The sequence below is a fragment of the Spermophilus citellus genome (assembly GCF_964194105.1).
Source record: "Spermophilus citellus genome assembly, chromosome: 16".
NCBI classification, from domain to species: domain Eukaryota; kingdom Metazoa; phylum Chordata; class Mammalia; order Rodentia; family Sciuridae; genus Spermophilus; species Spermophilus citellus.
The window spans coordinates 34,702,327-34,728,010 of NC_138196.1; the positions used below are offsets into that span (position 1 = coordinate 34,702,327).

Sequence of the window (25,684 nt, forward strand, 5' to 3'; positions counted from 1 at the left end):
TCAAATTCCATTTACACTGGAACTTGAGGAGTGTCCCTATATGTAATTTTTACTATTTAGTAACAGTATGTTGAAATCCAATTCCTCAATTGGATTTCAACATACTGTTGAAAGGATTCCGAGAAGAATATATTAATAGAGAGACAGATATTTACCAGGTAATGTTCCAGTGTGGTATCGGAATAGAGGTGTGTTAGGATTGGATGAAGAGATGTCTGCAAGTTAAGGTACGAGGATTGAGATAGATAGGTGTAGGTGTATTAGCAGATTTAATTCTCAGAGCAGATATTGTTTGAGGGAGCTGTAATTTCCCTCTATGTACACAAGCATAGAGCTAGGTTTCAACTTAGCAGTAATTTGCTGGCCCATAAATTCTAACAGCACTAGAAAAGTGCTTCATTCTTGGGGTGTCCTCATTTGTTTTTTCAATATGAGTATATGGTTTCATAGAAACTAGAACCTCCATAAATTATTGATTATGGAATAACATTAATATAAGGTAATGATTCCATTTTAGATTTTAATTGGAACCCTTTAGTAATATCATTAATAATAATCTCAGAACATGAAATGCCTTTAACTGTTATCAGAGAGTTTGAGAATGGTGTTATGTTGAATATTAACATGTTTTTTTCCCCTTTTACAGGCCACCTCCACCACAACCTAAAGTATCATCTCAGGGAAATTTAATTCCTGCCCGTCCTGCTCCTGCACCTCCTTTATATAGTTCCCTCACTTGATTTTATATCCTTCTTTTTGCAAATGTCTTCAGGGAAGTGAGCTGATACTTTTCTTTTCCTGACATTTTCTTGAAAAGCCTTTCTTCCTTTTGCAACTATGAATGAAAACAAAATACCACAAAACAAACTTTACTAACACAGAAAACCAGAAATGGAGCGGGGAGTTGAGAAATACAAGGAAATGCAGTTAAGCCAGGGAATTTAGAGTAACATTTCCATTGCCACCACTGAATGCGTCTTATCTGATCATCTATGATGTTAATGCACTTAACATGAATCATGTTATTTTGTACATGTCATTACAGTGATTCTCAAATTCACTGTATTGTTGTAAGATTTGTCATTATTTGCTTAAATGTAATCTTGAATTTTTGACCTTAGTTATCATTAATGTAGCTTTTGGTGGAACATGTGGTAATCTAATACCTAGGACAATTGACTAATTAGCTGCCAATATTATCTAATACTTTCATCTTGCACGGATTAATAATGATAGTACACTAGAATTTTGTCTCTCATTCACTACATGAATAAATAAATATTCTGTCTTCAGAATGCACACGAGCCACAATTAAGATATTATATTATTTTGAAAGTACAAACTATGCTAAAAGAATGTGTGTATTCACACTCAATTATTAGCTTCCCTTTTTATGATTGTCAACTAAAATGACTATTAGAAAAATTAATTTAATATTAGAATTTCTATTATGCATCATGTTAAAGCACGGCATCCTTTCACAGTAGCATTATTTTAAATTATAAGCTTTAAGGTACGAGGTATTTAATAGATCTAATCAGATATTCTGTCGACTCATGGCTATAATAAAGCAGGAGCAATTATAATATGTTCAATCAGTTGAGCTATTGTAAAACCACTTGAGAATTTCATGAGCACTTTAAGTATAAAATCTGAATTTTCAAAGCTTGATATTAAATCATTTAGAATGTTTACATTTACTATGGTGTGCTAGATCCTGTCTCTTTTGACTCTAATATTTTCATAAAAATTAGACTGAGAAAGGAAGAAAAGGTTTTCTTAGATAAGTACTAAACTTAATGTGGTATCTGTGAGTTATTAGCTGTGTTAAAAATGAATTTTTACTATGGAAGAAATGGTATGGACAACAAAATTTTAAAAACTTAAAATTTTTTCATAACCTTTCATAATAAAGTTTAATAGGTTTATTAACTGAATTTCATTAGTTTTTAAAATTTTTTTGTTTGTGTATATATACATATGGAAATATAACATTTACAATAAATAAAATACTTGAAAATCTTTTGTCTTCCAGTAACTTCCTCAATACTCAACTATGTCTATTCTTATTAATTTAAAAGTTATAATTTTAGATAAAATCCTAATTAGACTTTTGCCAAATTATGCACAATGGCTTTGTTATTAAAGGAAAGCAGATTTGTTTCGAAGAAGATGAAAATTTCAGTTCTTTAAGGATAGCTCATTATTTTAGTAGTCAGGTATATATCAAACATTGTGAGCCATCTCAAATGAAGTATCTTCATTTTAATTTAAATCTTGGAATGAATTTACATAGACTAAAATGTTTGTCCTTTCACTCATCTTGCCTCAGTTTTTGCAGATGTAATGCATATCATTTGAAATTTTACAGTTAGTAATGTATTAACTATGGAATGTTACGCTGCTCTTGGAGTTAGATAATTCCTGTATCTTTGACTAAAGTTTTTATTTTTACTTTTTTTTGCACTGGAAATTGAACCCATGGATGCTTTACCACTGAAGTAAATCCCCAGCCCTTTAATTTTTTTTTTAAATTTTGAAACAGGGTCTTACTAAGTTGCTGAGGTCTATCTCAAACTTGTGATCTTCCTGAGTCTGGGTTTACAGGCATGCACTACCATGCCTGGTTTTTCTAAAAATTTATTTCATCTGAATTTCTTTTGCTTTAAAAGATTTCTACATACTTTGTATGTTTTTCACTTAGATTTGTCCTTGAATTATTCTGAAATATGATTAAAAATTGTAAAATTCCTTGGTCATCCAGCCCATTATGAGAAATATGAAAGTATTAAAAGACTTTCTTGTCATGTGTTAAAGAATAATAATCAAGGATAAATTACATATAAATTTGATATCACAGACTAAGTTCACAAACTGACCTTGTTCAGTTTGATGAATTTTCCCTTAATAGCCTGAGTCTCTAGCTGTACAGTTAAGCACAATCTAGGTTTTCTAAGCAGAAATCAGATTTTATTAGATTTTGTATATGTCTCTTGAAGACTTAACTTCTGGCAAGTACTCTCTTAGGTACAGTGATATGTAAGTTGGGTGGGAGGGGGAATATGTTTCCTACCCTTTAGAAGTATATATATATTATGGAGAGAGCCGTACATACAAGTAAGAATGATAGAAAAGTCTAGCCCAGCACTGTGGCTGGCCCACACTTGTAATCCCAGCAGCTCAGGAGGCTGAGGCAGGAGTATCATGGGTTCAAAGACAGCCTCAGTAACAGCGAGGTGCTAAGAAATTCAGTGAGACCCTGTCTCTAAATAAAATACAAAATAGGGCTGAAAATGTGGCTCAGTGGTTGAGTGCCCCTGAGTTTAGTCCCCGGTACCACCCCCCCCCCCAAAAAAAAAAAGATACAAAGTCTGTTCTATTAAAAATACAAAGGTTGAAAAAAAATACAAAGGTTGAAAGAAAAAGAAAAAACTAGAAATTCATTCAAATATCTCTTAACTGACAAGTGTAATCAAGCATTTACCACTACTAATAGTTCTAATTGCTGTGAAGCAGGGCAAAACCAACTTTGGCTTAATTGCCACTCAAAAGCAGTGTTAGTCTAGCATTAGCTGATCTTATGGGATTCAGGTGAGGTATATTTTCTTTTGTTGCATTATAGATGGAATGTGGGGGTGACTGGGAGGCAGGAGGCTCTGCATTGCAAGGAAATAAGGCAATGTTTAGGAAAAGCCAGAAGTCAAAGCAGCAGAAATACTGAGCACAGAGCAAGTAGTTGGCAGACTGGGGTGTGAATTTAGAAAAATTTAAATATTGCACTGAGGCATTTGGTTAGGTTTCCTACTGGAATAGAAGTACTGTAATTGTGTTAAGAATCTTGTCTGTTACTACATGAATGAGAGTATATTTGTTACTTTGAGAAGTTTCTGAAGAACATGAATTTTTGCCTGATTGGAGAAAAAATGCCACAGCCTTTTTATGAACTCTATAATGAGCTTTGTGAGTGAGGAAATTAAAAACAACAACAACAACAAAAACATAGCAGGCTGTTATGATTTGGCTATGTCGTGGCCTCCCAAAGCTCTGTATTAATGCAGGAATATTCAGAGGTGAAGTGCTTAGATTATCAGAGCTGTAACCTAATCAGCCTATCCTAGTTTCAATGAGCTGACTGGGTGGTAACCGTAGGCAGGTGGGACCTGGCTGGAGGAAAGGGTCAATGGAGGGTACATTTTCTTTTTGGCCCCTTCCCCACTCTCTCTCCCTCTCTGGTTCTTAAACCCATCATGAGCTTTCCTCCGCTGGGACCTTCCCCCATGATGCGGCCTCACCTTCAGCCCAGACCAATGGAGTGGGTGGACCATGGACTGAGATCTCTGAAACCCTGAACCCCAAAAAGACTTTCCCTCCTCTAAATTGTTCTTGCCGGGTATTTTGCTTTCCGTGCACAAAAAGCTAACACACAGGCTGTCTCCAAAAAAAGTGGAAATTGACTCATTCTTCCCTTCAATTTTTTTTTTAATCTTAGAAGCTTAGCTTCAGCAATTATGAATATATATGTATATTTAGGTGAACAGTTGTACCCCGCCCTAGGTGCTGGAGTTGTACCCCACGGTCTCACGCATACCAGGCAAAGTTCTACCACTAAGTCACACCCCCAATCCCTGCGTGTAGCTTTTAATTCAGAACATATTACACATCTGCTTTTTTAAAGCACCTGGGAAGTGTCTGCTACTGAAGAGGGAGAAGTTTGTGGGGAACACAGCCACGAGGAGGAGCGGCGCGGCGGGGCGCTGGGGGATTTGGCACGTGGGCGCACCTTGCGGGCGGTTGGGGCAGGGGGCGCAGTGCACCCCGGCCTCCGGGCGCGTGCCTCCCCAGGTCCCCGCCCCACAGCCCAGACAGCAGGTCGCGGCCCAACGGCCCCCGCCAGTCCCCGCTCAGAGCCGAGGAACCAGACCATGTTCCGCCTAATGGTGCTGCTTGCTGGGCTCGGTGGCTTGTTCACGTCAACATCCAGTAAGCCAAAGGAGATACTGTTCTCAGGTGAGGGGCAGAGGAAGGACTTTCCTCTTTGAAAGTGTGCTGCTGTCCTCCAATGGTGACCCAAAGCTCGCGTCACCTTGGAAACCGGGCCTCCTTTGATTACTCCCCTGGGCCAGAGAAGCCATTCGTAGAGGGGCAATATAATTTTGATAAGCTCCAGGACAAATCTCTATTCTGAATCTGAATTGGGGGGGCTACCTTTCTTGTGGCTCTGTCATTCATGTCCAAATCTCAAGTTTTCAGGCTCTTCAAAAAGTACTTCAGAAACTTCTTGAACTCCAAACTCAACAAAACAAACAAAAACCCCAAACCCTGACTGCTGGGAAAACTGTTTGTTCCAAAATAAAAGATTGTGCTGCATACAATAATAATTTGTCCTCAAATAAAATTTAAAAAAATTCAGTGAAGATGCATAGGTACTAAGGAGAGATAAGAACATTGGGAAGAGGCCTCACATATTTAAAACAGAGCTGAGGAGGATTAGATGCCTGTAAAATATTTTGATACTTGTTTTTATTCTTTCCCTTTTTACACCTTGTTCTGAGTCTTGCCATCTGTGTCAGCACATGGAGTGCCTTTCCCCTTTCATCTCTCTAATTTTCTATTATTTGGAAGTAACCAATTTAGCAGTTTTTCTATTAATGAACTTTTGGATTATTTCCAATCTATATTAGCTCCAGCCGCCCTAACAAAATACCATAGACTGTATAGTTGAAAAGACCGAAATGAATTTTCTCACAGTTGGGGGTCTGGAAGGCCAAGAGCAGAGTTGGGCATGGTTGGGTTTTAGTGATTCCCTCCCTCCCCTGGCTGATAAACAATTGCCTTCTACATGTGTATTCCCACATGACCTCTCTGTGTCAAGCTTTCTAGGTCTCTTCTTATAAGGGTATTAATCCCAACATAAGGGTCCTACAGTAAGACCTCATCTGACCCTAAGCACTTCCCAGAGGCTATCACTAAATACTGTCACACTGGGACTTAAGGATTCAGCATGAGAATTTTGTGGGGTTGCATTCAGTTTATATACCACATATTTTACTTTAGTGGTTGTTAAACTTTTTGGATTCAGAATTTCTTTATACATTAACAGTTTTGGAGATCCTCAAAGACATTTTGTTTATGTGTGTTTATATATGTCAATATTTATCATATAATAAAATAAAATAGAAATTCAAGAATGTATATTAACTTATTTTAAAATAAAAGGAATAGACCTATTTGTTAACATAAATAACATACTTTAAAACGAATCATATTAAAAAATAGAACAGTGTAAAATATAGACGTTTTTGTAAATCTGTTTAACATCTGCCTTAATTGAAGACAGCTAGATCTTGTATCTTCTGCTTTCAGTCTCTTGCTGAATGTTTCATTTGATGTGTATGTGAAGAAAATCTAGTGTATGTATTTGAAAAAGGGAGGAATTTTTTTTGATAGCCTTTTTGGATAATTGAGGATATTCTCTGGTTATTATGCAAAACTTGACAAATTGTTGACAGTTCTGTTTTTAGTATAATGTATAAATTATAACATGCCAATTACTGTTGACTGACTTTTAAGAGTTCTTTGTGTGCTTTGAATAATAGTCCTTTATTGGATGTGTTTTTTGCAAACATTTTCCTCCTAATCTGTGGCTTGTCTTCTCATTCTCTTTGCATTGTTTTTTATAGAGCTGAAGTTTAAAAATATTTTTCTGTGCTTTTTATCATCATATCTCCTCCCACTCTTCATTTAAAAGTTTTTCAATAATACAGAACACTCTTATTTACTATAGTAACCATGTTACATAATAGATGTCTGGAAGTTTTATTTCTAAAATTATTGTACCCTTTGACAAACATCTCCTCCTCCTCCTCCCATCCCTGCCCTGGTAACCATCATTGTATATAATGTGCAACGATAAAGTCAGAGTAATTTTCATGTTTGTTTCCTTAAACATTTATTATTTCTTTGTGATGGTAACCTTTTAACTCCTATTTTCTAGTTATTATAAAAAATGTAATAAATTGTTGTGAACTATAGTCACTCTAACGTGCTATAGAAATTTGAACTCATTTCTCCAATGTAATTTTATTTTGGTATCCATCATCCAACCTCTCTCTACCACTTCTCCCCCCATCTTTCTAACATCCAGTAACATTGTTCTACTCTTAACTTCTATGAAATTAATATTTTTAGCTTCCATATATTATGAGAACATGCAGTATTTTTTCTTCTGTGTCTGGCTTATTTTACCTGTCTTAATTGTTTCCAGTTCCACCCATGTTGCTGCAAATGATAGGATTTCATTCTTTTATGGCTGAATAATATTCCATTGATTCATTGATCTGTTGATGAACATTTTGGTCGATTCCATATCTTGGCTATTGTGAAGAAAGAGTACTGCAATAAACATGGGAGTGCTGGTATCTGTTTGATACACTGATCTAATTTCCTTTGGATGTATATCCAGTAGTGGGCTTGCTGGATCATATGTCAGTTCCGTTTTTAGTTGTTTGAGGAGCTTCCATATTGTTCTCTATAATGGCTAAACTAATTTACATTCTCACAAATGGTGTAGAAGATTTCCCTTTTTTTCACATCCTCACCAGCATGTTATTTTTGTCTTTCTGATTATAGCCGTTCTAATTAGAGCAAAATGATAATCTTGTTGTCATTTCGATTTGCATTTTCCTCATGCTTTGTAATATTGAGAATTTTTTATACATACTTGTTGGCCACTTGTGTATCTTTTTTTGATACCTGCATTTTCAGATCATTTGCCTACTTTAAAATTGGATTTTTTTTTTCTGAGAAGTTTTTGATTTTTAATTAAGTGCAGTTTATCAATGATTTCTTGCCTTTGATTTTTGTACCTAAAACAATCACCACCAGGCTCAGGGACCTCTAGATTTTCTCTTTGCTAGCTTTTTAGGAATTTTGTAGCTTTGCATTTTATATTTAGGTCTAATCCATTTTGAATTAATTTTTGAGAAGTGTTTAAGGTAATGGATAGAATCTTTTTTCTCTCTCTCTTTAATGTTTCAGCATCATTTATTTAATAATGTATCATTGCTTCATTGTATTACCTTTGCTCCTTTGTCAAAGATCAGTTTATTAATGTGGTTCTCATTCTGGGCTTTTTTTCCTGTCCCATGATCTAATTTCCTGTTCTTTCTCTAATAGTATATATCTTTTTTTTAAAATTTTTTTATTGGTTGTTCAAAACATTACATAGTTCTTGATATATCATATTTCACACTTTGATTCAAGTGGGTTATGAACTCCCATTTTTACCCCGTATACAGATTGCAGAGTCACATCAGTTACACTTCCACTGATTTACATATTGCCATACTAGTGTCTGTTGTATTCTGCTGCCTTTCCTATCCTCTACTATCCCCCCTCCCCTCCCCTCCCCTCTTCTCTCTCTACCCCCTCTACTGTAATGCATTTCTCCCCCTTGTATTATTTTTCCCTTTCCCCTCACTTCCTCTTGTATATAATTTTGTATAACCCTGAGGGTCTCCTTCCATTTCCAAGCAATTTCCCTTCTCTCTCCCTGTCCCTCCCACCTCTCATCCCTGTTTAATATTAGTCATTTTCTCATGCTCTTCTTCCCTACTCTGTTCTTAGTTACTCTCCTTATATCAAAGAGGACATTTGGCATTTGTTTTTTAGGGATTGGCTAGCTTCACTTAGCATAATCTGCTCTAATGCCATCCATTTCCCTCCAAATTCTATAATTTTGTCATTTTTTAATGCAGAGCAATACTCCATTCTGTATAAATGCCACATTTTTTTTATCCATTCGTCTATTGAAGGGCATCTAGGTTGCTTCCACAGTCTTGCTATTGTGAATTGTACTGCTATGAACATCGATGTAGCAGTGTCCCTGTAGCATGCTGTTTTTAGGTCTTTAGGGAATAGACCGAGAAGGGGAATAGCTGGATCAAATGGTGGTTCCATTCCCAGCTTTCCAAGAAATCTCCATACTGCTTTCCAAATTGGTTGCACCAATTTGCAGTCCCACCAACAATGTACAAGTGTACCCTTTTCCCCACATCCTCGCCAGCACTTGTTGTTGTTTGACTTCTTAATGGCTGCCAATCTTACTGGAGTGAGATGGTATCTTAGGGTTGTTTTGATTTGCATTTCTCTGACTGCTAGCGATGGTAAGCATTTTTTCATGTACTTGTTGATTGATTGTATGTCCTCCTCTGAGAAGTGTCTGTTTAGGTCCTTGGCCCATTTGTTGATTGGGTTATTTGTTATCTTATTGTCTAATTTTTTGAGTTCTTTGTATACTCTGGATATTAGGGCTCTATCTGAAGTGTGAGGAGTAAAAATTTGTTCCCATGATGTTGGCTCCCTATTTACCTCTCTTATTGTTTCTTTTGCTGAGAAAAAACTTTTTAGTTTGAGCAAGTCCCATTTGTTGATTCTAGATATTAATTCTTGTGCTATGGGTGTCCTATTGAGGAATTTGGAGCCCGACCCCACAGTGTGTAGGTCGTAGCCAACTTTTTCTTCTATCAGATGCCTTGTCTCTGGTTTGATATCAAGCTCCTTGATCCATTTTGAGTTAACTTTTGTGCATGGCGAGAGAAAGAGATTCAGTTTCATTTTGTTGCATATGGATTTCCAGTTTTCCCAGCACCATTTGTTGAAGATGCTATCCTTCCTCCATTGCATGCTTTTAGCCCCTTTATCAAATATAAGAAAGTTGTAGTTTTGTGGGTTGGTTTCTGTGTCCTCTATTCTGTACCATTGGTCCACCCGCCTGTTTTGGTACCAGTACCATGCTGTTTTTGTTACTATTGCTCTGTAGTATAGTTTGAAGTCTGGTATCGCTATACCACCTGATTCACACTTCCTGCTTAGCATTGTTTTTGCTATTCTGGGTCTTTTATTTTTCCATATGAATTTCATGATTGCTTTATCTATTTCTACAAGAAATGCCATTGGGATTTTGATTGGCATTGCATTAAACCTATAGAGAACTTTTGGTAATATAGCCATTTTGATGATGTTCGTTCTGCCTATCCATGAACAGGGTATATTTTTCCATCTTCTAAGATCTTCTTCAATTTCTCTCTTTAGGGTTCTGTAGTTTTCATTGTATAAGTCTTTTACCTCTTTTGTTAGGTTGATTCCCAAGTATTTTATTGTTTTTGAGGATATTGTGAATGGAGTGGTTGTCCTCATTTCCATTTCAGAGGGTATGTCGCTGATATACAGGAATTCCTTTGATTTATGCGTGTTGATTTTATATCCTGCCACTTTGCTGAATTCATTTATTAGCTCTAATAGTTTCTTTGTAGACCCTTTTGGGTCTGCTAGGTATAGAATCATGTCATCTGCAAATAGTGATAATTTAAGTTCTTCTTTTCCTATTTTTATGCCTTTAATTTCTTTCGTCTGTCTAATTGCTCTGGCCAGTGTTTCGAGAACTATGTTGAACAGAAGTGGTGAGAGAGGGCATCCCTGTCTTGTTCCAGAATTTAGAGGGAATGCCTTCAATTTTTCTCCATTCAGAATGATGCTAGCCTGGGGCTTAGCGTAGATTGCTTTTACAATGTTGAGGTATGTTCCTGTTATCCCTATTTTTTCGAGAGTTTTGAACAAAAAGGGATGCTGTACTTTGTCGAATGCTTTTTCCGCATCTATCGAGATGATCATATGGTTCTTATTTTTAAGTCTATTGATGTGGTGGATAACATTTATTGATTTCCGTATATTGAACCAGCCTTGCATCCCAGGGATGAATCCTACTTGATCATGGTGTACAATTTTTTTGATATGATTTTGTATCCGATTGCCAGAATTTTATTGAGGATTTTTGCGTCTAGGTTCATTAGAGATATAGGTCTGTAGTTTTCTTTCTTTGAAGTATCTTTGTCTGGTTTAGGAATCAGTGTGATTTTGGCCTCGTAGAATGAATTTGGAAGTTCTCCCTCTTTTTCTATTTCCTGAAATAGCTTGAAAAGTATTGGTATTAGTTCCTCTTTAAAGGTTTTGTAAAACTCTGCTGTATACCCATCCGGTCCTGGGCTTTTCTTAGTTGGTAATCTTTTGATGGTTTCTTCTATTTCCTCAATTGATATTGGTCTGTTTAGATTGTCTATATCCTCCTGTCTCAATCTGGGCAGATCGTATGACTTAATAAATTTATCGATGCCTTCACTATCTTCTATTTTATTGGAGTATAAGGATTCAAAATAATTTCTGATTATCTTCTGTATTTCTGAAGTGTCTGTTGTGATATTGCCTTTTTCATCCTGTATGCTAGTAATTTGAGTTCTCTCTCTTCTTCTCTTCATTAGCATGGCTAAGGGTCTGTCGATCTTATTTATTTTTTCAAAGAACCAACTTTTAGTTTTATCAATTTTTCAATTGTTTCTTTTGTTTCGATTTCATTAATTTCAGCTCTGATTTTAATTATTTCTTGCCTTCTACTTCTTTTGCTGTTATTTTGCTCTTCTTTTTCTAGGATTTTGAGATGAAGTATGAGATCATTTATTTGTTGGTTTTTTTCTTTTTTTAAGGAATGAACTCCATGCAATGAATTTTCCTCTTAGAACTGCTTTCAGTGTGTCCCACAGATTCCGATATGTTGTGTCTGTGTTTTCATTTATCTCTAAGAATTTTTTAATTTCCTCCTTAATGTCTTCTTTAATCCATTGATCATTCAGTAACCTGTTGTTCATTCTCCAAGTGATGCATGATTTTTCCTTCCTTCTTTTATCGTTGATTTTCAGTTTCATTCCATTATGGTCAGATAATATGCATGGTATTATCTCTACTCCTTTATATTGTCTAAGAGTTGCCCTGTGACATAATATATGATCTATTTTTGAGAAGGATCCATGTGCTGCTGAGAAAAAAGTGTAACTGCTTGATGTTGGGTGGTATATTCTATATATGTCAATTAAGTCTAGGTTATTAATTGTGTTATTGAGTTCTATAGTTTCCTTATTCAACTTTTGTTTGGAAGATCTGTCCAGTGGTGAGAGAGGTGTGTTGAAGTCTCCCATGATTATTGTATGGTGGTCTATTAGACTCTTGAACTTGAGAAGAGTTTGTTTGATGAACATAGCTGCACCATTGTTTGGGGCATATATATTTATGATTGTTATGTCTTGTTGGTGTATGGTTCCCTTGAGCAGTATGTAGTGTCCCTCTTTATCCCTTTTGATTAACTTTGGCTTGAAATCTATTTTATTTGATATGAGTATGGACACTCCTGCTTGTTTCTGAAGTCCATATGAGTGATATGATTTTTCCCAACCTTTCACCTTCAGTCTATGTGTGTCTTTTTCTATCAAATGCGTCTCCTGTAGGCAGCATATTGTTGGGTCATGTTTTGTGATCCATTCTACTAGCCTGTGTCTCTTAATTGGTGAGTTTAAGCCATTAACATTTAGGGTTATTATTGAGATATGGGTTATCCTTCCAGCCATATTTGTTTATTTTTGTTACTGAATATGGTTTGTTTTCCTCTTTGATTATTTTCCCCCCTTTACTGTCCTACCACCCACTGTTGGTTTTCATTGTTATTTTCCATTTCCTCTTCCTGTAATGTTTTGCTGAGGATTTTTTGGAGAGATGGTTTTCTAGCTGCAAATTCTTTTAACTTTTGTTTATCGTGGAAGGTTTTAATTTTATCTTCCATCTTGAAGCTCAATTTTGCTGGATACACAATTCTTGGTTGGAACCCATTTTCTTTCAGTGTTTGAAATATGTTATTCCAGGATCTTCTAGCTTTCAAAGTCTGTGTTGAGAGATCAGCTGTTATCCTGATTGGTTTACCCCTAAATGTAATCTGTTTCCTTTCTCTTGTAGCTTTCAAAATTCTCTCCTTATTCTGTATGTTGGGCATCTTCATTATAATGTGTCTAGGTTTGGATCTCTTATGATTATGCACATTCGGCGTCCTGTAGGCTTCTAGGATTTGGGATTCTGTCTCATTCTTCAAGTCTGGGAAGTTTTCTCGTATTATTTCATTGAATAGATTGTTTATTCCTTTGGTTTGGAGCTCTGTGCCTTCCTGTATCCCAATGACTCTTAAGTTTGGTCTCTTTATGTTATCCCATATCTCTTGGATGTTCTGCTCATGGAATAGTATATATCTTGATTGCTTTAAATCTTGAGGTTCAAATAATATCAGCCCTCTTACTGTTCTTCAAAATTAGGTTGGTTATTTTGGGTCTTTTGCCTATTCATGTAAACTTTAGAACAATTTTGTTGCGATCTTCAAAATACTTGTGGAAATATAGACCAAGTTGGGAAGAATTGACATCGTAACAGGGTTGGCTCTTTCTATCCCTGAACACAGATTTTAGTTATTCTTTGATATCTTTCATTAGGGCTTTATAGTTTGCTTCATATGGATCTTATACATCTTTTTAGATATACCTGTTTCATTTTGGGGGGTGTTAAGGTAAATGGCAATGGGCTTTTAATTACAAATTCCACTTTTTACTAGTTTATTGGAAAGGAATTGGCATTTGTGTATTAACCCTTTATCCTATGTCCTTTATATCTTAACCATATTTAAATATATAGTTTTGTACTGTCAAGTACATTCACATCATGTAGCCCATCTCCAGAAGTCTTTTCATCTTATACAACTAAAACTCTGTAATCAGTAAGCATTAAAAATTGTAGAAAAAATATAATACACATACATACTCATAATACACAATTTACCATTTCAACTATCTTTAAGTGTAAAATTCAGTGGCACTGAGTACATTCACAATGTTGTGTATTTTTGAGAAGTGTTTGAGGTAATGGATAGAATCCTTTCTCTCTCTCTCTTTAATGTATCCTTCATGTTATCTGTAGAACATTTTTCATCTTCCCAAGCTGAAACTCAGTGCATATTAAACACTAGCTCCCCATTCTCTCCTCCCCCAACCCCTGGTAAGCACCATTTTATTTTCTGTCTGTATGAATTTGAGTACTCTAGATACCTCACGTCAACCAAAGCAAAAAGCAGAGTGATTGACTAAGGAATACTGATGTTTATATGGGAACAGCAGAGTACCACAATGCGGATATGCATGCCATAGCAAAATATGGGTATATTCAAAGAGACTGAGGCAAGAGGAGGTTTATAAAGGTAAAAAGGAAGCACACTCCATCAATTATTCCAAAACAATAATCTTTGGCAACAGTGATTAATGACAGGAGTGGCATCAATTTGGTGTTGAGCAAACAACTGCTGGGCAGATGTCCTGGTAGAGTATGTTTAGTATAAGTTGGGTGCCCTCTTTGCAAGCTTGCAGTTCTCTCTTTCTCTCTCTCTCTCTCTCTCTCTCTCTCTCTCTCTCTCTCTCTCTCTCTTTTAAATTCTTATTGTTTTTTCATTTTATTTTGTTATATGACAACAGAATGCATTACACTATATATATTACACATATAGAGCACAATTTTTCATATCTCTGTTTGTACGTGGTTCTCTTTTTTGTGATGATTTTTATTTGTTTAAAATATTTATTTTTTTAGTTGTAGTTGTACACAATACCTTTATTTTGTTTATTTATTTTTATGTGGTGCTGAGGATGGAACCCAGGGCCTCGCACGTGCTAGGTTGAGTGCTCTACCACTGAGCCACAACCCAGCCCCTTTGTGATGGTTTTTAATCAGACAATTATGTGTAAGAAATCTTTCTTCATAGCCTCCCACCTTTATTTAATTTTTTTGGTTAGGGTTGACACATGACTTAGATTTGATTCTAACAACTTTCACATTCATATAATTGGAATCATGTAGTATCTCTCTTTGAAACTGGCTTATTTCTGTTAGCATAATATTCTCAGGGTTTTTCCATGTTGTAGCATGTGTTAGAATTTCCTACTTTTAAGGCTAAGTAATATTCAGCCTTAATATATATCACTTTTATTTATCTACTCATCCTTTGATGGACACAGGGTTGCTTCTGTCTTTGGGTTATTGTGAATAATGAACATGAGTGTATCTTTGAATCCAGCTTTTATTTTTTTAAATATATACTTAAAAATGGAATTGGGGATCGTATAATAATTCCACTTTTAATTTTTTGAGGAGCAATTATATTGTTTTCAATAGTAGATGTCATCATTCTAGATTTCTACCAATAGTAGTGTTCTAATTTTTCTGTGTTCTCGTCAATATTATTTGCCATTTTTTCTTTCAATTGTTATTATAATGGGTATGTGAGGTGCTATCATGTGTGTTAATTTACTGTTTGCATATTTTCTTTGGAGAATGTCTATTCAAGTACTTAGGTCATTTTTTAATCAGGTTTTTGTTGTTGTTGTTATCCATGCATTTTAAGAGGTTTTTTTCCATAAGTTACACCAAGTAAGTTGGTATACCTAATACCTAGAAAAGTTCCAGCATTCAAAGTAACATTTTGTGTTGATAGAAAAGATAGAGAGAGAAGGAGAGGGTAAAGAGGGGGAAGGCTAAGAAGGAGAACGCTGGAGGGGAGAGAGGGAAGGAAGGATGGGAGGAAGGAAGGAAGCAAGGTAGAGATTGGTACATACCACACAACACAGGTCTTCTGAAGAAATTATTTTCATGCTTTTTATTCTCTGCCTCTAATAAAATTTTGAGACTGTTAGGTTACTTATTTGAATTTATCCACAGTACAAATATTAATTAGTTAATGTTGACTAACATACATTTAAAATATATGAATAAACTCTTATTATCAGAGGGACATTTAACAGTATTCCATTTCTTTTTGCAGTACTATGGATCAGGGCCATGCTTGGCAAGTGCTCTGCCACTGAGCCTCATCCCCTTCATTTCTTTTTGAAATAATATTGTCCTTATAATTGGGAAGAGAAAATAAACATAAATGTACCTGTATTATTGACCCAACAATTTCTCTCCTAGGTATACACCCAAGAGAAATGGAAACATCTGTCTACATAAAATCTTGCACACAAATGTTTACAGCAGCATTATTTATAATAGCCAAAATTTGGAAACAACCCAGATGTTCATAAATTAATGAGTGGATAAGCAAACTTTGTTATATGCATATGATGGGGTACTATGTAGTCATACAAAGGAATGATGTTCATGATAGATGTATGTGGCAACATGAATGGACCTTGAAAACATTATGCCCATGAAGGAAGCCAGGTACAAAATGTCATATTTTGTGTGATTCAATTTATATTAAATATTCAGACTAGGTAAATCCACAGAGATAGGAAGCAGATTAGATAGAGCCTGTCAAGGAATTGGTGGGATGAGGGAATTGATGTGAACACATCATCTCCGATTGCTAAGCAAGATCCCTCAGCTAACTGGACCATGTAGCAGTTTGGAACTGGCATTTTCCAATGAAGTTTAAATGTCTCTCATATAAATAAAAAATTAAAAGATGACAACCAGAATGTCTTGCACTGTAGTTATACATACGACTTACAGTTCAACATAAGCATCCAGATATCCTTCATATACAGATAGATGGCATCTTGACAGAGAAATGTTGCCTATATTCATATGTATCTTTCAGAGCAAATAGAGGATGAGAAAAGGTGGGATTTGCAAGGAGCACAGAATGCAATGACTACTTCCAGTGTTATATAGAAAAGGATTCTGAGCTTGGGTTTAGATTTAGTGTAAAAACGATGATAACTGCTAGATTGTGAAGTGACACACTTCTTTATATAGCAACCTGTTCTCAAAAAGCAAAAGTGGACCTAGTATTTGGCTTTGTATCATAATAACCCCTGGGAATTAAAAAGATACAGGTTTCTAGGCTCTATTTATGCAACTTACCTTATAGTTCTTAACTACATAAGTGCTGCAGTCTGGCTGGGCACAATTCAGGAGCCACTTGTCAAAAGAAACTAACTTTATTTTTAGAACTACAAACGCCAAACAAAACAGCTCCTCAGGAAAAAACCCTCAGAGCCCAACTGCCACCACCGGCTTCCACAAGTCTCTCACCCCCACACAACCCTCACCACCTCCCACAATCCTCCTGTTCTTGAGGCTGATTGGCTGGGTCATGTGGGCGGAGCCAAAGAAATCCCCCAATGAGCAGCTCCGTGGAGGAGCCAATCAGCTAGATGTTGCTGGAGCCGCTGTGAGCCAATCATCAGCTGGCAGTCTGAAGGGCAGGGAAACAGCCCAATGAACATCACCGCAGAGGAGCCAATCAGCTAGATGTTGCTGGGGCTGCTGTGAGCCAATCATCAGCCGGCAGCTGGAAGTTTGCTGGCAGCTGGAAGTTTGCTGGGGCCCCTTTGGCTGTGGCTCTCAACATCTCCCCCTCTCTGTTTAAACAACAAGCATGTGGCTTGGGGACTGTGCCTGCCTTAGGTTGTCCAATACTGCATATGGTCCTTACCCGTCTTCGGATGAGCTGACCTCAGGGCGTCAGCCTCCTGTCTTAGGTTGGTACCATTGTAATTGGATCTTACCCGTCATTGACTACCAGTCCAGTATACAGCCACACCTGTGGAGAGGTCTTTGTCATGACAAGCAGAAGGGAGGAAGATACACCAAGTCAATTGATGGCTCTTGTTGGAAAAATTGTACCACCGATGACATCATCAGCAAAAATACCCCAACACTACCACAAGTCTCTGCACCAACAGATAGTTCACAATGCATACAAGTGAGTTCACAATGCATACAAGTGACACATAGTTTAGGCAAGTTCTGCAAGCAGTTCAGTGATGGCTATTATAGAAACTGTAGATTAGTTTTATCTTTGTCTTCACTGGCACTGGAATAAAGATAGGAATTCTAGCAATAATGGCTAAAGAAAAAATTATGTAACATTCCAGAAGGCACTAAAAGAAAACAATTTTCTTAACAATTTACATTGTCTTGAAGAGAATTATTAAATATAATGAAAAGGAAAGGTGAAAGTAAACAAACAGATCTCTTAACCTTCTTTTTTGTTTACATATTAAAACAATTCTTAACAGTTATTTACCCAATTTAAATTAAACCATTTAAATCACGTGAATAAAAAAAAAATATTTGGATCCATTTTTTCATGAGCGCTCATCATATATGATATATGGATGGTCATACGTACATTCAAACATATAACACAAAACACAAGTGTGCACACATAATATAATACATATAACATATAACATAATAGTAAAGGCCTTATAACTTTTTACAGGTGAAATCTCCATTGCAATGTTTAAAAACTCTATAGTAAAAAAAAAAAAAAATAGAATTGATCAACAAAACATTAACCTAGGTCTGTATGAGCTCAAAAAACAAAATAGAACTTCATGATATGGGAAAGGGCAATAATAAAATAGGTATTGAAAAAAGCATCCTGGTTCTGTCGCAGATGTAAGGATAGCCAGATTGGAGTTTTGGATATCAGCTGTTATGGATTTGAGCCAAATCATCTTCTTTTTGGTCTGTAGAAATCGCTTTAGTTAATCTCTCTGGAATCCAAATCGGCTGCTGTTCTCCCTGTGGAAATACACAAACAGGCCCCCAACTCCAGACAATCACTGGGTCAGGATTTTAGTTAATCTTTCCGGAATCCAAATCGGCTGCTGTTCTTCCTGTGGAAACACACAAACAGACCCCCGACTCCAGACAATTACTGGGTCAGGACCTTTCCATTGTCCTGTTAGAATATCTTTCCAAAGTACCTTGGGCTTATGTACATTTTTTGGACACATATGCCTTTGTGCAGCACTAAGTCCTGATGAATCCAAATTTAAAAAGTTTAGAGTAAAAAGGGTTATTTTAAGTTTATCTTTGGGGAATATATACCCCTTCCCAATTCCGTCTTTTTGCTTTAATAAGTACATTTTAATAGTTTGATGAGCTCTTTCAACTATGCCTTGTCCCTGTGGATTGTATGGGATTCCTGTTATATGAGTAATGCCAAATGATGAGCAAAATTGTTTAAAAAAGGTAGAAGTATAACCAGGGGCATTATCTGTTTTTAACTGTTTTGGAATGCCCACAGTGGCAAAATTTTGTAAGCAATGAGCTATAACATCTTTAGTTTTTTCTCCGGCTTGAAGGGAGCCCATCAAAAATCCAGAAGAAGTATCAACTGTAACATGTAAATATTTTAATTTTCCAAATTCTGGCAAGTGTGTGACGTCCATCTGCCAAATATGGTTAGGTATCAATCCTCTAGGATTGACTCCAAGATTAACTTGTGGTAAAAAGGTCACACAATTTTGACATTGTTTTATTATTTGTCTAGCTTGTTCCTTAGTTATTTTAAAACGCTTTTGTAAAGTATTAGCATTGACATGGAACCTTTTATGAAAATTTATAGCTTCTTCTAGTGTAGAGAAAATATGTATGTCATGTATAGTTTTATCTGCTAAATCATTGCCCAAACTAAGGGCTCCAGGCAATCCTGTATGTGCCCTGATATGTCCTATAAAGAATGGATCTTTTCTGTCCCAGATTAAACTTTGTATAGTGGAAAACAAAGAGAAAACAGTAGAAGAAGGGGAAATCCTACCAGCATCTTCAAGGGATACTATAGCATTAACTATATACTGACTATCAGAAAATAAATTAAATACAGAATCTTTAAACATCACAAAAGCTTGTAATACTGCATTAAGCTCTACCTTTTGAGCTAATTGTTTGGGTACTAAAAATGTAAAAGTTTGATCAGGTGTAACTATTGCTGCTGTACCATTATTTGACCCATCAGTGAATATATTTGGAGCATTCATGATAGGTGTTTTTCTTGTCATTTTTGGAAAAATTACAGGATGCAATGACCAAAAAGACAATAAAGTATTAGATGGTAAGTGGTTATCAAATGAAACATTAGATTTGCACATGATTATTGCCCAAGTATTTAACTCATTAGCTAATTCATCAATTTGATTCATAGTATATGGAGTAATAATTTTATTGGGAGAAATTCCAAATACTCCCTTTGCTGTTTTTATTCCTTTGAGTATTAATTGTCCTACAGCCTCAGGATACCTAGTAAGAATAGTGTTAGGAGAATAAGATAAATGTATCCATAATAATGGACCTTCTTGCCAAAATACTCCTGTAGTAATATTTTTTGTTGGTAGTACAATAAATAATAAAGGCAAACTTATATCAATTCTGTCCAAATGCATATTTTCCATATATGTTTCAATGATTTTTAGTGCCTTTCTTGCTTCAGGCGTTAACATGCGGGGTGAATTTGGATCTGATGGACCTTTTAGGATATCAAATAAAGGTCCCAATTCTCCTGTTGGAATACCTAGATAAGGCCTTATCCAGTTTATGTCTCCTAATAACTTTTGAAAGTCATTAAGTGATTTGAGTTGATCTACTCGTATTTGAATTTTTGGTGGACGGACCATGGTTGAGGATAATAGAACTCCTAAATAATTAATTGGAAAATTTAATTGTACTTTATCTATTGCTATCTCTAGATTATAATTTTTTAATAAATTTGTAAGTGTGGCATAACATTCTAGCAATGTGTTTTTAGCTTTGTGTGCTAATAATACATCATCCATATAGTGAAATATTTGTAGTTCAGGATTTTGATTTCTAAGTGGCTGGATTACTTTGTTAACATAAATTTGACACATAGTTGGGCTGTTAGCCATCCCTTGAGGGAGTACTTTCCATTCATATCTCTGATCAGGACCTTCATGATTTAGTGCAGGGATAGTAAATGCAAAACGTGGACTATCCTCAGGATGAATTGGAATTGAAAAAAAACAATCTTTAATATCTATAACTAAAACATACCAAGTTTTTGGCAAAGCAGACAATTGAGGAATCCCCGATTGAGCAGGTCCCATAATGACCATTTCATTATTAATGGCTCTTAAGTCTTGCAGTAATCTCCATTTACCAGATTTCTTTTTGATGACAAAAATGGGAGTATTATGGGGAGATACAGAAGGTTGTATATGTCCTTCCGCCAATTGTTGTTTGACCAGATCATGGGCTACTTGTATCTTTTCTTTAGTCAGGGGCCACTGAGGAACCCATACTGGTCTTTCTGATTTCCATGTAATTTTTATTGTCTCAGTGGCCCTTTGTGAAAATCCAACCCATGTCTATCTGTTCCTTGATCTATTTGTATTGGTGCTGCTATACCTTGTTCTTGTTCTTCTAATATTTTTCCTTTCCTAAAACCTTGTCTAGCCATAATAGTGGGTGCATTTTGATTGATGTTATTTGTTAATGTCAAACCTAATTGATCTAAGACATCTCGTCCCCATAAATTTACGGGAAGATGATCCAATACATATGGTTGTATAGTTCCTTCACATCCTTCAGGATCCTTCCAATCTAATACCATTGCGCTTCTATTGGGATTAGTCGCCACTCCTAGGCCTCGAAGTGTTTGAGTGGCTTGTTGTAATGGCCAATGTTTTGGCCATTCTTGACGAGAGATGATGCTAAGGTCTGCACCTGTATCCAGCAGCCCATTAAATTCATGTCCTTGAATATTTAGTTTTAGCATGGGGCAAGAATCTAAATTTAAAGAAAGCATAGCCCAATCTACACCTGTGGAGCCTAATCCCTTGGAACCTCTTTCTACAGCATGATTGGAAAATTTATCATGTAGGCTTGGTATTATTAGTAACTGTGCTATTCTATCTCCTGGTGAAATTATACCCTTTGGAGAACTGGCTATAATTTTTATTTCACCTTCATAATCGGGATCAATTACCCCAGGACTTATCAAAAGTCCTTTTAGAGTAGAAGAGCTGCGTCCCAATAATAAGCTTACTGTTCCTTTGGGAAGAGGTCCTTTTTACCCCTGTGGGAATGATTTGAACTCCCATCTCTGGAGTTAGTACTGATCTGGCGGAGGCGCAGATGTCCAACCCTGCGCTCCCTCTGGTTTGTCTGAAGAGGGATCTGATGGACAATGTGTCCTGGTCACTACCCTGATGGGGTTTCTGGGTTCCTCCAGTGCTCTGTATATTTGTGGTTTGGGGCCCCGGAGCATTGGGGCCCCCTGTCCATTTTTTGGCAACGGAGCCCGATGCCTTTGTCCATGATATTGTGGATAAACACCTTGTCCTTGTTCGTTTTTTGATAATGGAGTACCCTCTATGGTGGTTTGAGAACGGCATTCATTAGCCCAATGTAATGGAGTACCCTCTATGGTGGTTTGAGAACGGCATTCATTAGCCCAATGTCTCCCTCTACGGCATTGTGGGCAAATACCCGGTATTCTACTCCTTTGATACCTAGTTTTGTTAAACCCTCCTCCTATGGAGCAATTCCTTTTAAAATGTCCTGTTTGTTGACAATTGTAGCATGTTCTTGGCCTGGTATATAAAGCCTGTTTTACTGCAGCTGCCACAATTTGCCCTTGTTCATTAATGTCTCTGGCATCTAAAGCCTGTTTTACTGCAGCTGCCATGACTTGCTCTTGTTCATTAATGTCTCTACATAATTTAATATATGTGTTTAAATCTTCCTGTTTCCATGGTCTAATGATATCTCTGCACCAACGATTCCCTTGGTCATAAGCCAGTTGTTTTATTAATGGCATTGCTTGTTCTGTATTCCCAAAAACTCTGGTAGCTGTTTGAATAAGCCTATCTACAAATTCAGCGTAAGGTTCATTAGCTCCTTGTATTATCTTAGATAATTGACCTTGTAAACCTCGATGTCCTATCTTAGATAATTGACCTTGTAAACCTCCATGTCCTTGTAAAGTCTTCCATGCCTTAACTGCATCTACAGCAATTTGTGAGTATACGCCAGGATCATATGCAATTTGTTGCTGCCGATCCTCATAAGGTCCCTTTCCTAACAACATATCTAGATTTCTCTGAGAATAACCAGCTGCTGCATTTCACCTAGCCGTCTCCTTGCAAAATTCCTCATTGGCAACCTTCCATAACAGGTATTGTCCTCCATTTAGCACAGCTTTACAAATATTAGCCCAATCTGCTGGCGTCATGTTTAAGTTGGTAATGGATTCGACCAAGCTTACAGTGAAGGGTGCTTGGGGACCATAGGTTGTTACAGCCTCTTTTAGCTCCTTCACTGTTTTGAAATTTAAACCCTGGTAAATTTGCTGCCCTCCTACCTCAAATACAGGGCATACTTGAGATCCTGTCTCAGGATCCCAACTATCAACTGCGGGGGTTGGGAGTCTCCTAGCATATGGAGGTGGTGCTGTTGATTGGACACTTATGCCCTCTGGTGATAGAATGCTGTTAGTAGCAGTCTCCTGTAGAGGTGGTGCTGATGGTTGGACACTTACGCTCTCTGATAGAAAGGTGTTATTAGCAGTCTCCTGTTGTAACTTTTCCCCTGATGGCTTTTTCTGCTCTAAACTTCCTTCCTCTGTCTCACTAGCTTGAAAGACCTTATCTTTTACTTGAATCAATATGTCTTCTCCTTCCTCTACCTTTGTCTGAATTGAAGGCTTTGGACTAAGCAAACCAGATACGAGTGTCCACAATGGCAATGTGCCAACTGGCAGAGTCCCTGGGTTGTTCTTTTCTATTCTTTTTAAATCTTCACCATGATGGTCCCATTGTGATATATCTAACAACTCCTCCTTAAAAAGCCATGGGCTACATTGTTGTATTGTATCAACGTTTGCCCTAACTGTTCTTGATTTTACTGAGATGCCTCCTTCCTCTAACAATTTACTTAACAGTCTTTCGGTTTGTTTTTTACTAATTGCTGATCCCGTATTTCTACTATAATACAACCCAACAAGATAACACCAAACAAAACCGAGACAGAATGAAATAAAATTGGAACCACACAAAATCATTATATCAGCCTTTCTATCCTCCTGAAATGTGTATCAGTCCTTTCTCCCTATCTGTTCCTCAGACGCAAATAGTTTTTCCTCAGATGTGAGTGGTTTGTCTTCCGTCTCACTCATCTCCAGGGACAGGCAACTTAAAACAAAAATGAAGCAAAACAAAAGAGGAAACTTAGAATGGCTACCCATCCTCTCGCCCTGCCCTCAGGGGCGAGCAGTTTACTTACCCTCAGTCGCTCCCCGTGCGAGCCACCAAATGCCGCAGTCTGGCTGGGCACAATTCAGGAGCCACTTGTCAAAAGAAACAAACTTTATTTTTAGAACTACAAACGCCAAACAAAACAGCTCCTCAGGAAAAAACCCTCAGAGCCCAACTGCCACCACCGGCTTCCACAAGCCTCTCACCCCCACACAACCCTCACCACCTCCCACAATCCTCCTGTTCTTGAGGCTGATTGGCTGGGTCATGTGGGCAGAGCCAAAGAAGTCCCCCAATGAGCAGCTCCGTGGAGGAGCCAATCTGCTAGATGTTGCTGGGGCCACTGTGAGCCAATCATCAGCTGGCATTCTGAAGGGCAGGGAAACAGCCCAATGAACATCACCACAGAGGAGCCAATCAGCTAGATGTTGCTGGGGCTGCTGTGAACCAATCATCAGCTGGCAGTCTGAGGGGCGGGGAAACAGCCCAATGAACATCACCGCAGAGGAGCCAATCAGCTAGATGTTGCTGGGGCTGCTGTGAGCCAATCATCAGCCGGCAGCTGGAAGTTTGCTGGCAGCTGGAAGTTTGCTGGGGCCCCTTTGGCTGTGGCTCTCAACACATAAGAACTTTTATTTAGTAATATATGAATATATTTTAAAAGAAAAAAAGAGGCTACCCTTACCATTCCTCTTTTTTAATAGATATATATGGATTTTTAAAAATATTTATTTTTTAGCTGTAGTTGGACACAATAGTTTTATTTTATTTATTGTATGTGGTGCTGAAGATCAAACCCAGGGCTTTGCATATGCTAGGCAAGCACTTTACCGCTGTGCCACAACCCCAGATCTCTTACCATCCCTCTTGATTGTCAATTTTATTGCAATTTTAAAGGTAACCGCTATTTTTATCAATTTGGTGATACTTTTACAGATTTTTCTTTATATAATTAGATATAGAATTATAAAAATACATGTTCTTTTTGAAGTAATGAATTCTGTATTTATGAATGATGAATGCATGTTGCATATATTCATGTAGATCATCTATTTTTATTTACTTTATGTGGAGACAAATGCATGGAGTACTGAATACATGGCATACATTAAGGGCATGGGTGGCAGGCCACTCCCCTCGTGCTAAGTACATGAGCAGCCGACCGCTTACCCCATAGGCACAGCCATGGGCATGAGGCCATGTGTTGCAGTCCCTGTGTTTACTCTACAGCCTGCTTGATTGGTCGCTGCAAGGACAGTTAGCAAGAAAGTGTGTTGGTGGCTGCCTATAATCTGCCTAGCTACTGCCTGACTATATATACATGGTAACTGCAAAAAAATCAGACCCACTGCCTGCTTGGTCTCCAGAGGTCTTGATTAGTGAGTGACTCCACAGCCACATGCTCTTCTACCCTGTTCTGTGGTCCTCTTTGCTGGGCGAGAGAGAGCCCATACAACTTTGGATATGAATTATTTGTTATATATCTTACACAGATTGTTTTTAAGCTTGCAGTTTACCTGAGAAACCAAGATACTCATGGCATCTTGGTTTTCATATTAGGTTTATCAATATTTTCCTGATTTTTAAATTTATTTATTGATTGGGTTATTTGTTTTCTTGGTGTTAAAGTTTTTGAGTTCTTTATATATTCTGGATTTTAATCTGGTAATTTGAGGAGAAGTTGGCAAAGATTTTTTCCCATTCTGTAGTTTCCCTCTTTGTGCTCTGAATTGCTTCCTTCACTGTACAGAAGATTTTTAATA

The 25,684-nt window shown here is 37.0% G+C and overlaps 2 protein-coding genes across 2 annotated transcripts in view; both read left to right on the forward strand.

The window, feature by feature from the left end:
- The window catches only part of ADAM9 (ADAM metallopeptidase domain 9), a 100,757-nt gene extending 98,735 nt beyond the window's left edge, over positions 1-2,022 (forward strand). The window contains exon 22 of the mRNA XM_081269735.1: positions 647-2,022. Coding sequence (XP_081125861.1) covers positions 647-740 — 94 coding nt within the window. The 3' untranslated portion in view covers positions 741-2,022. The remainder of the gene's footprint in view (positions 1-646) is intronic.
- A 2,225-nt stretch (positions 2,023-4,247) lies between these two features.
- ADAM32 (ADAM metallopeptidase domain 32) overlaps positions 4,248-25,684 on the forward strand; it is a gene marked incomplete at both ends in the record, with an annotated part of 184,409 nt that continues 162,972 nt past the window's right edge. The window contains 2 exons of the mRNA XM_081269654.1: positions 4,248-4,312; positions 4,676-5,007. Of these exons, the coding sequence (XP_081125780.1) occupies positions 4,248-4,312; positions 4,676-5,007 (397 nt within the window). The remainder of the gene's footprint in view (positions 4,313-4,675; positions 5,008-25,684) is intronic.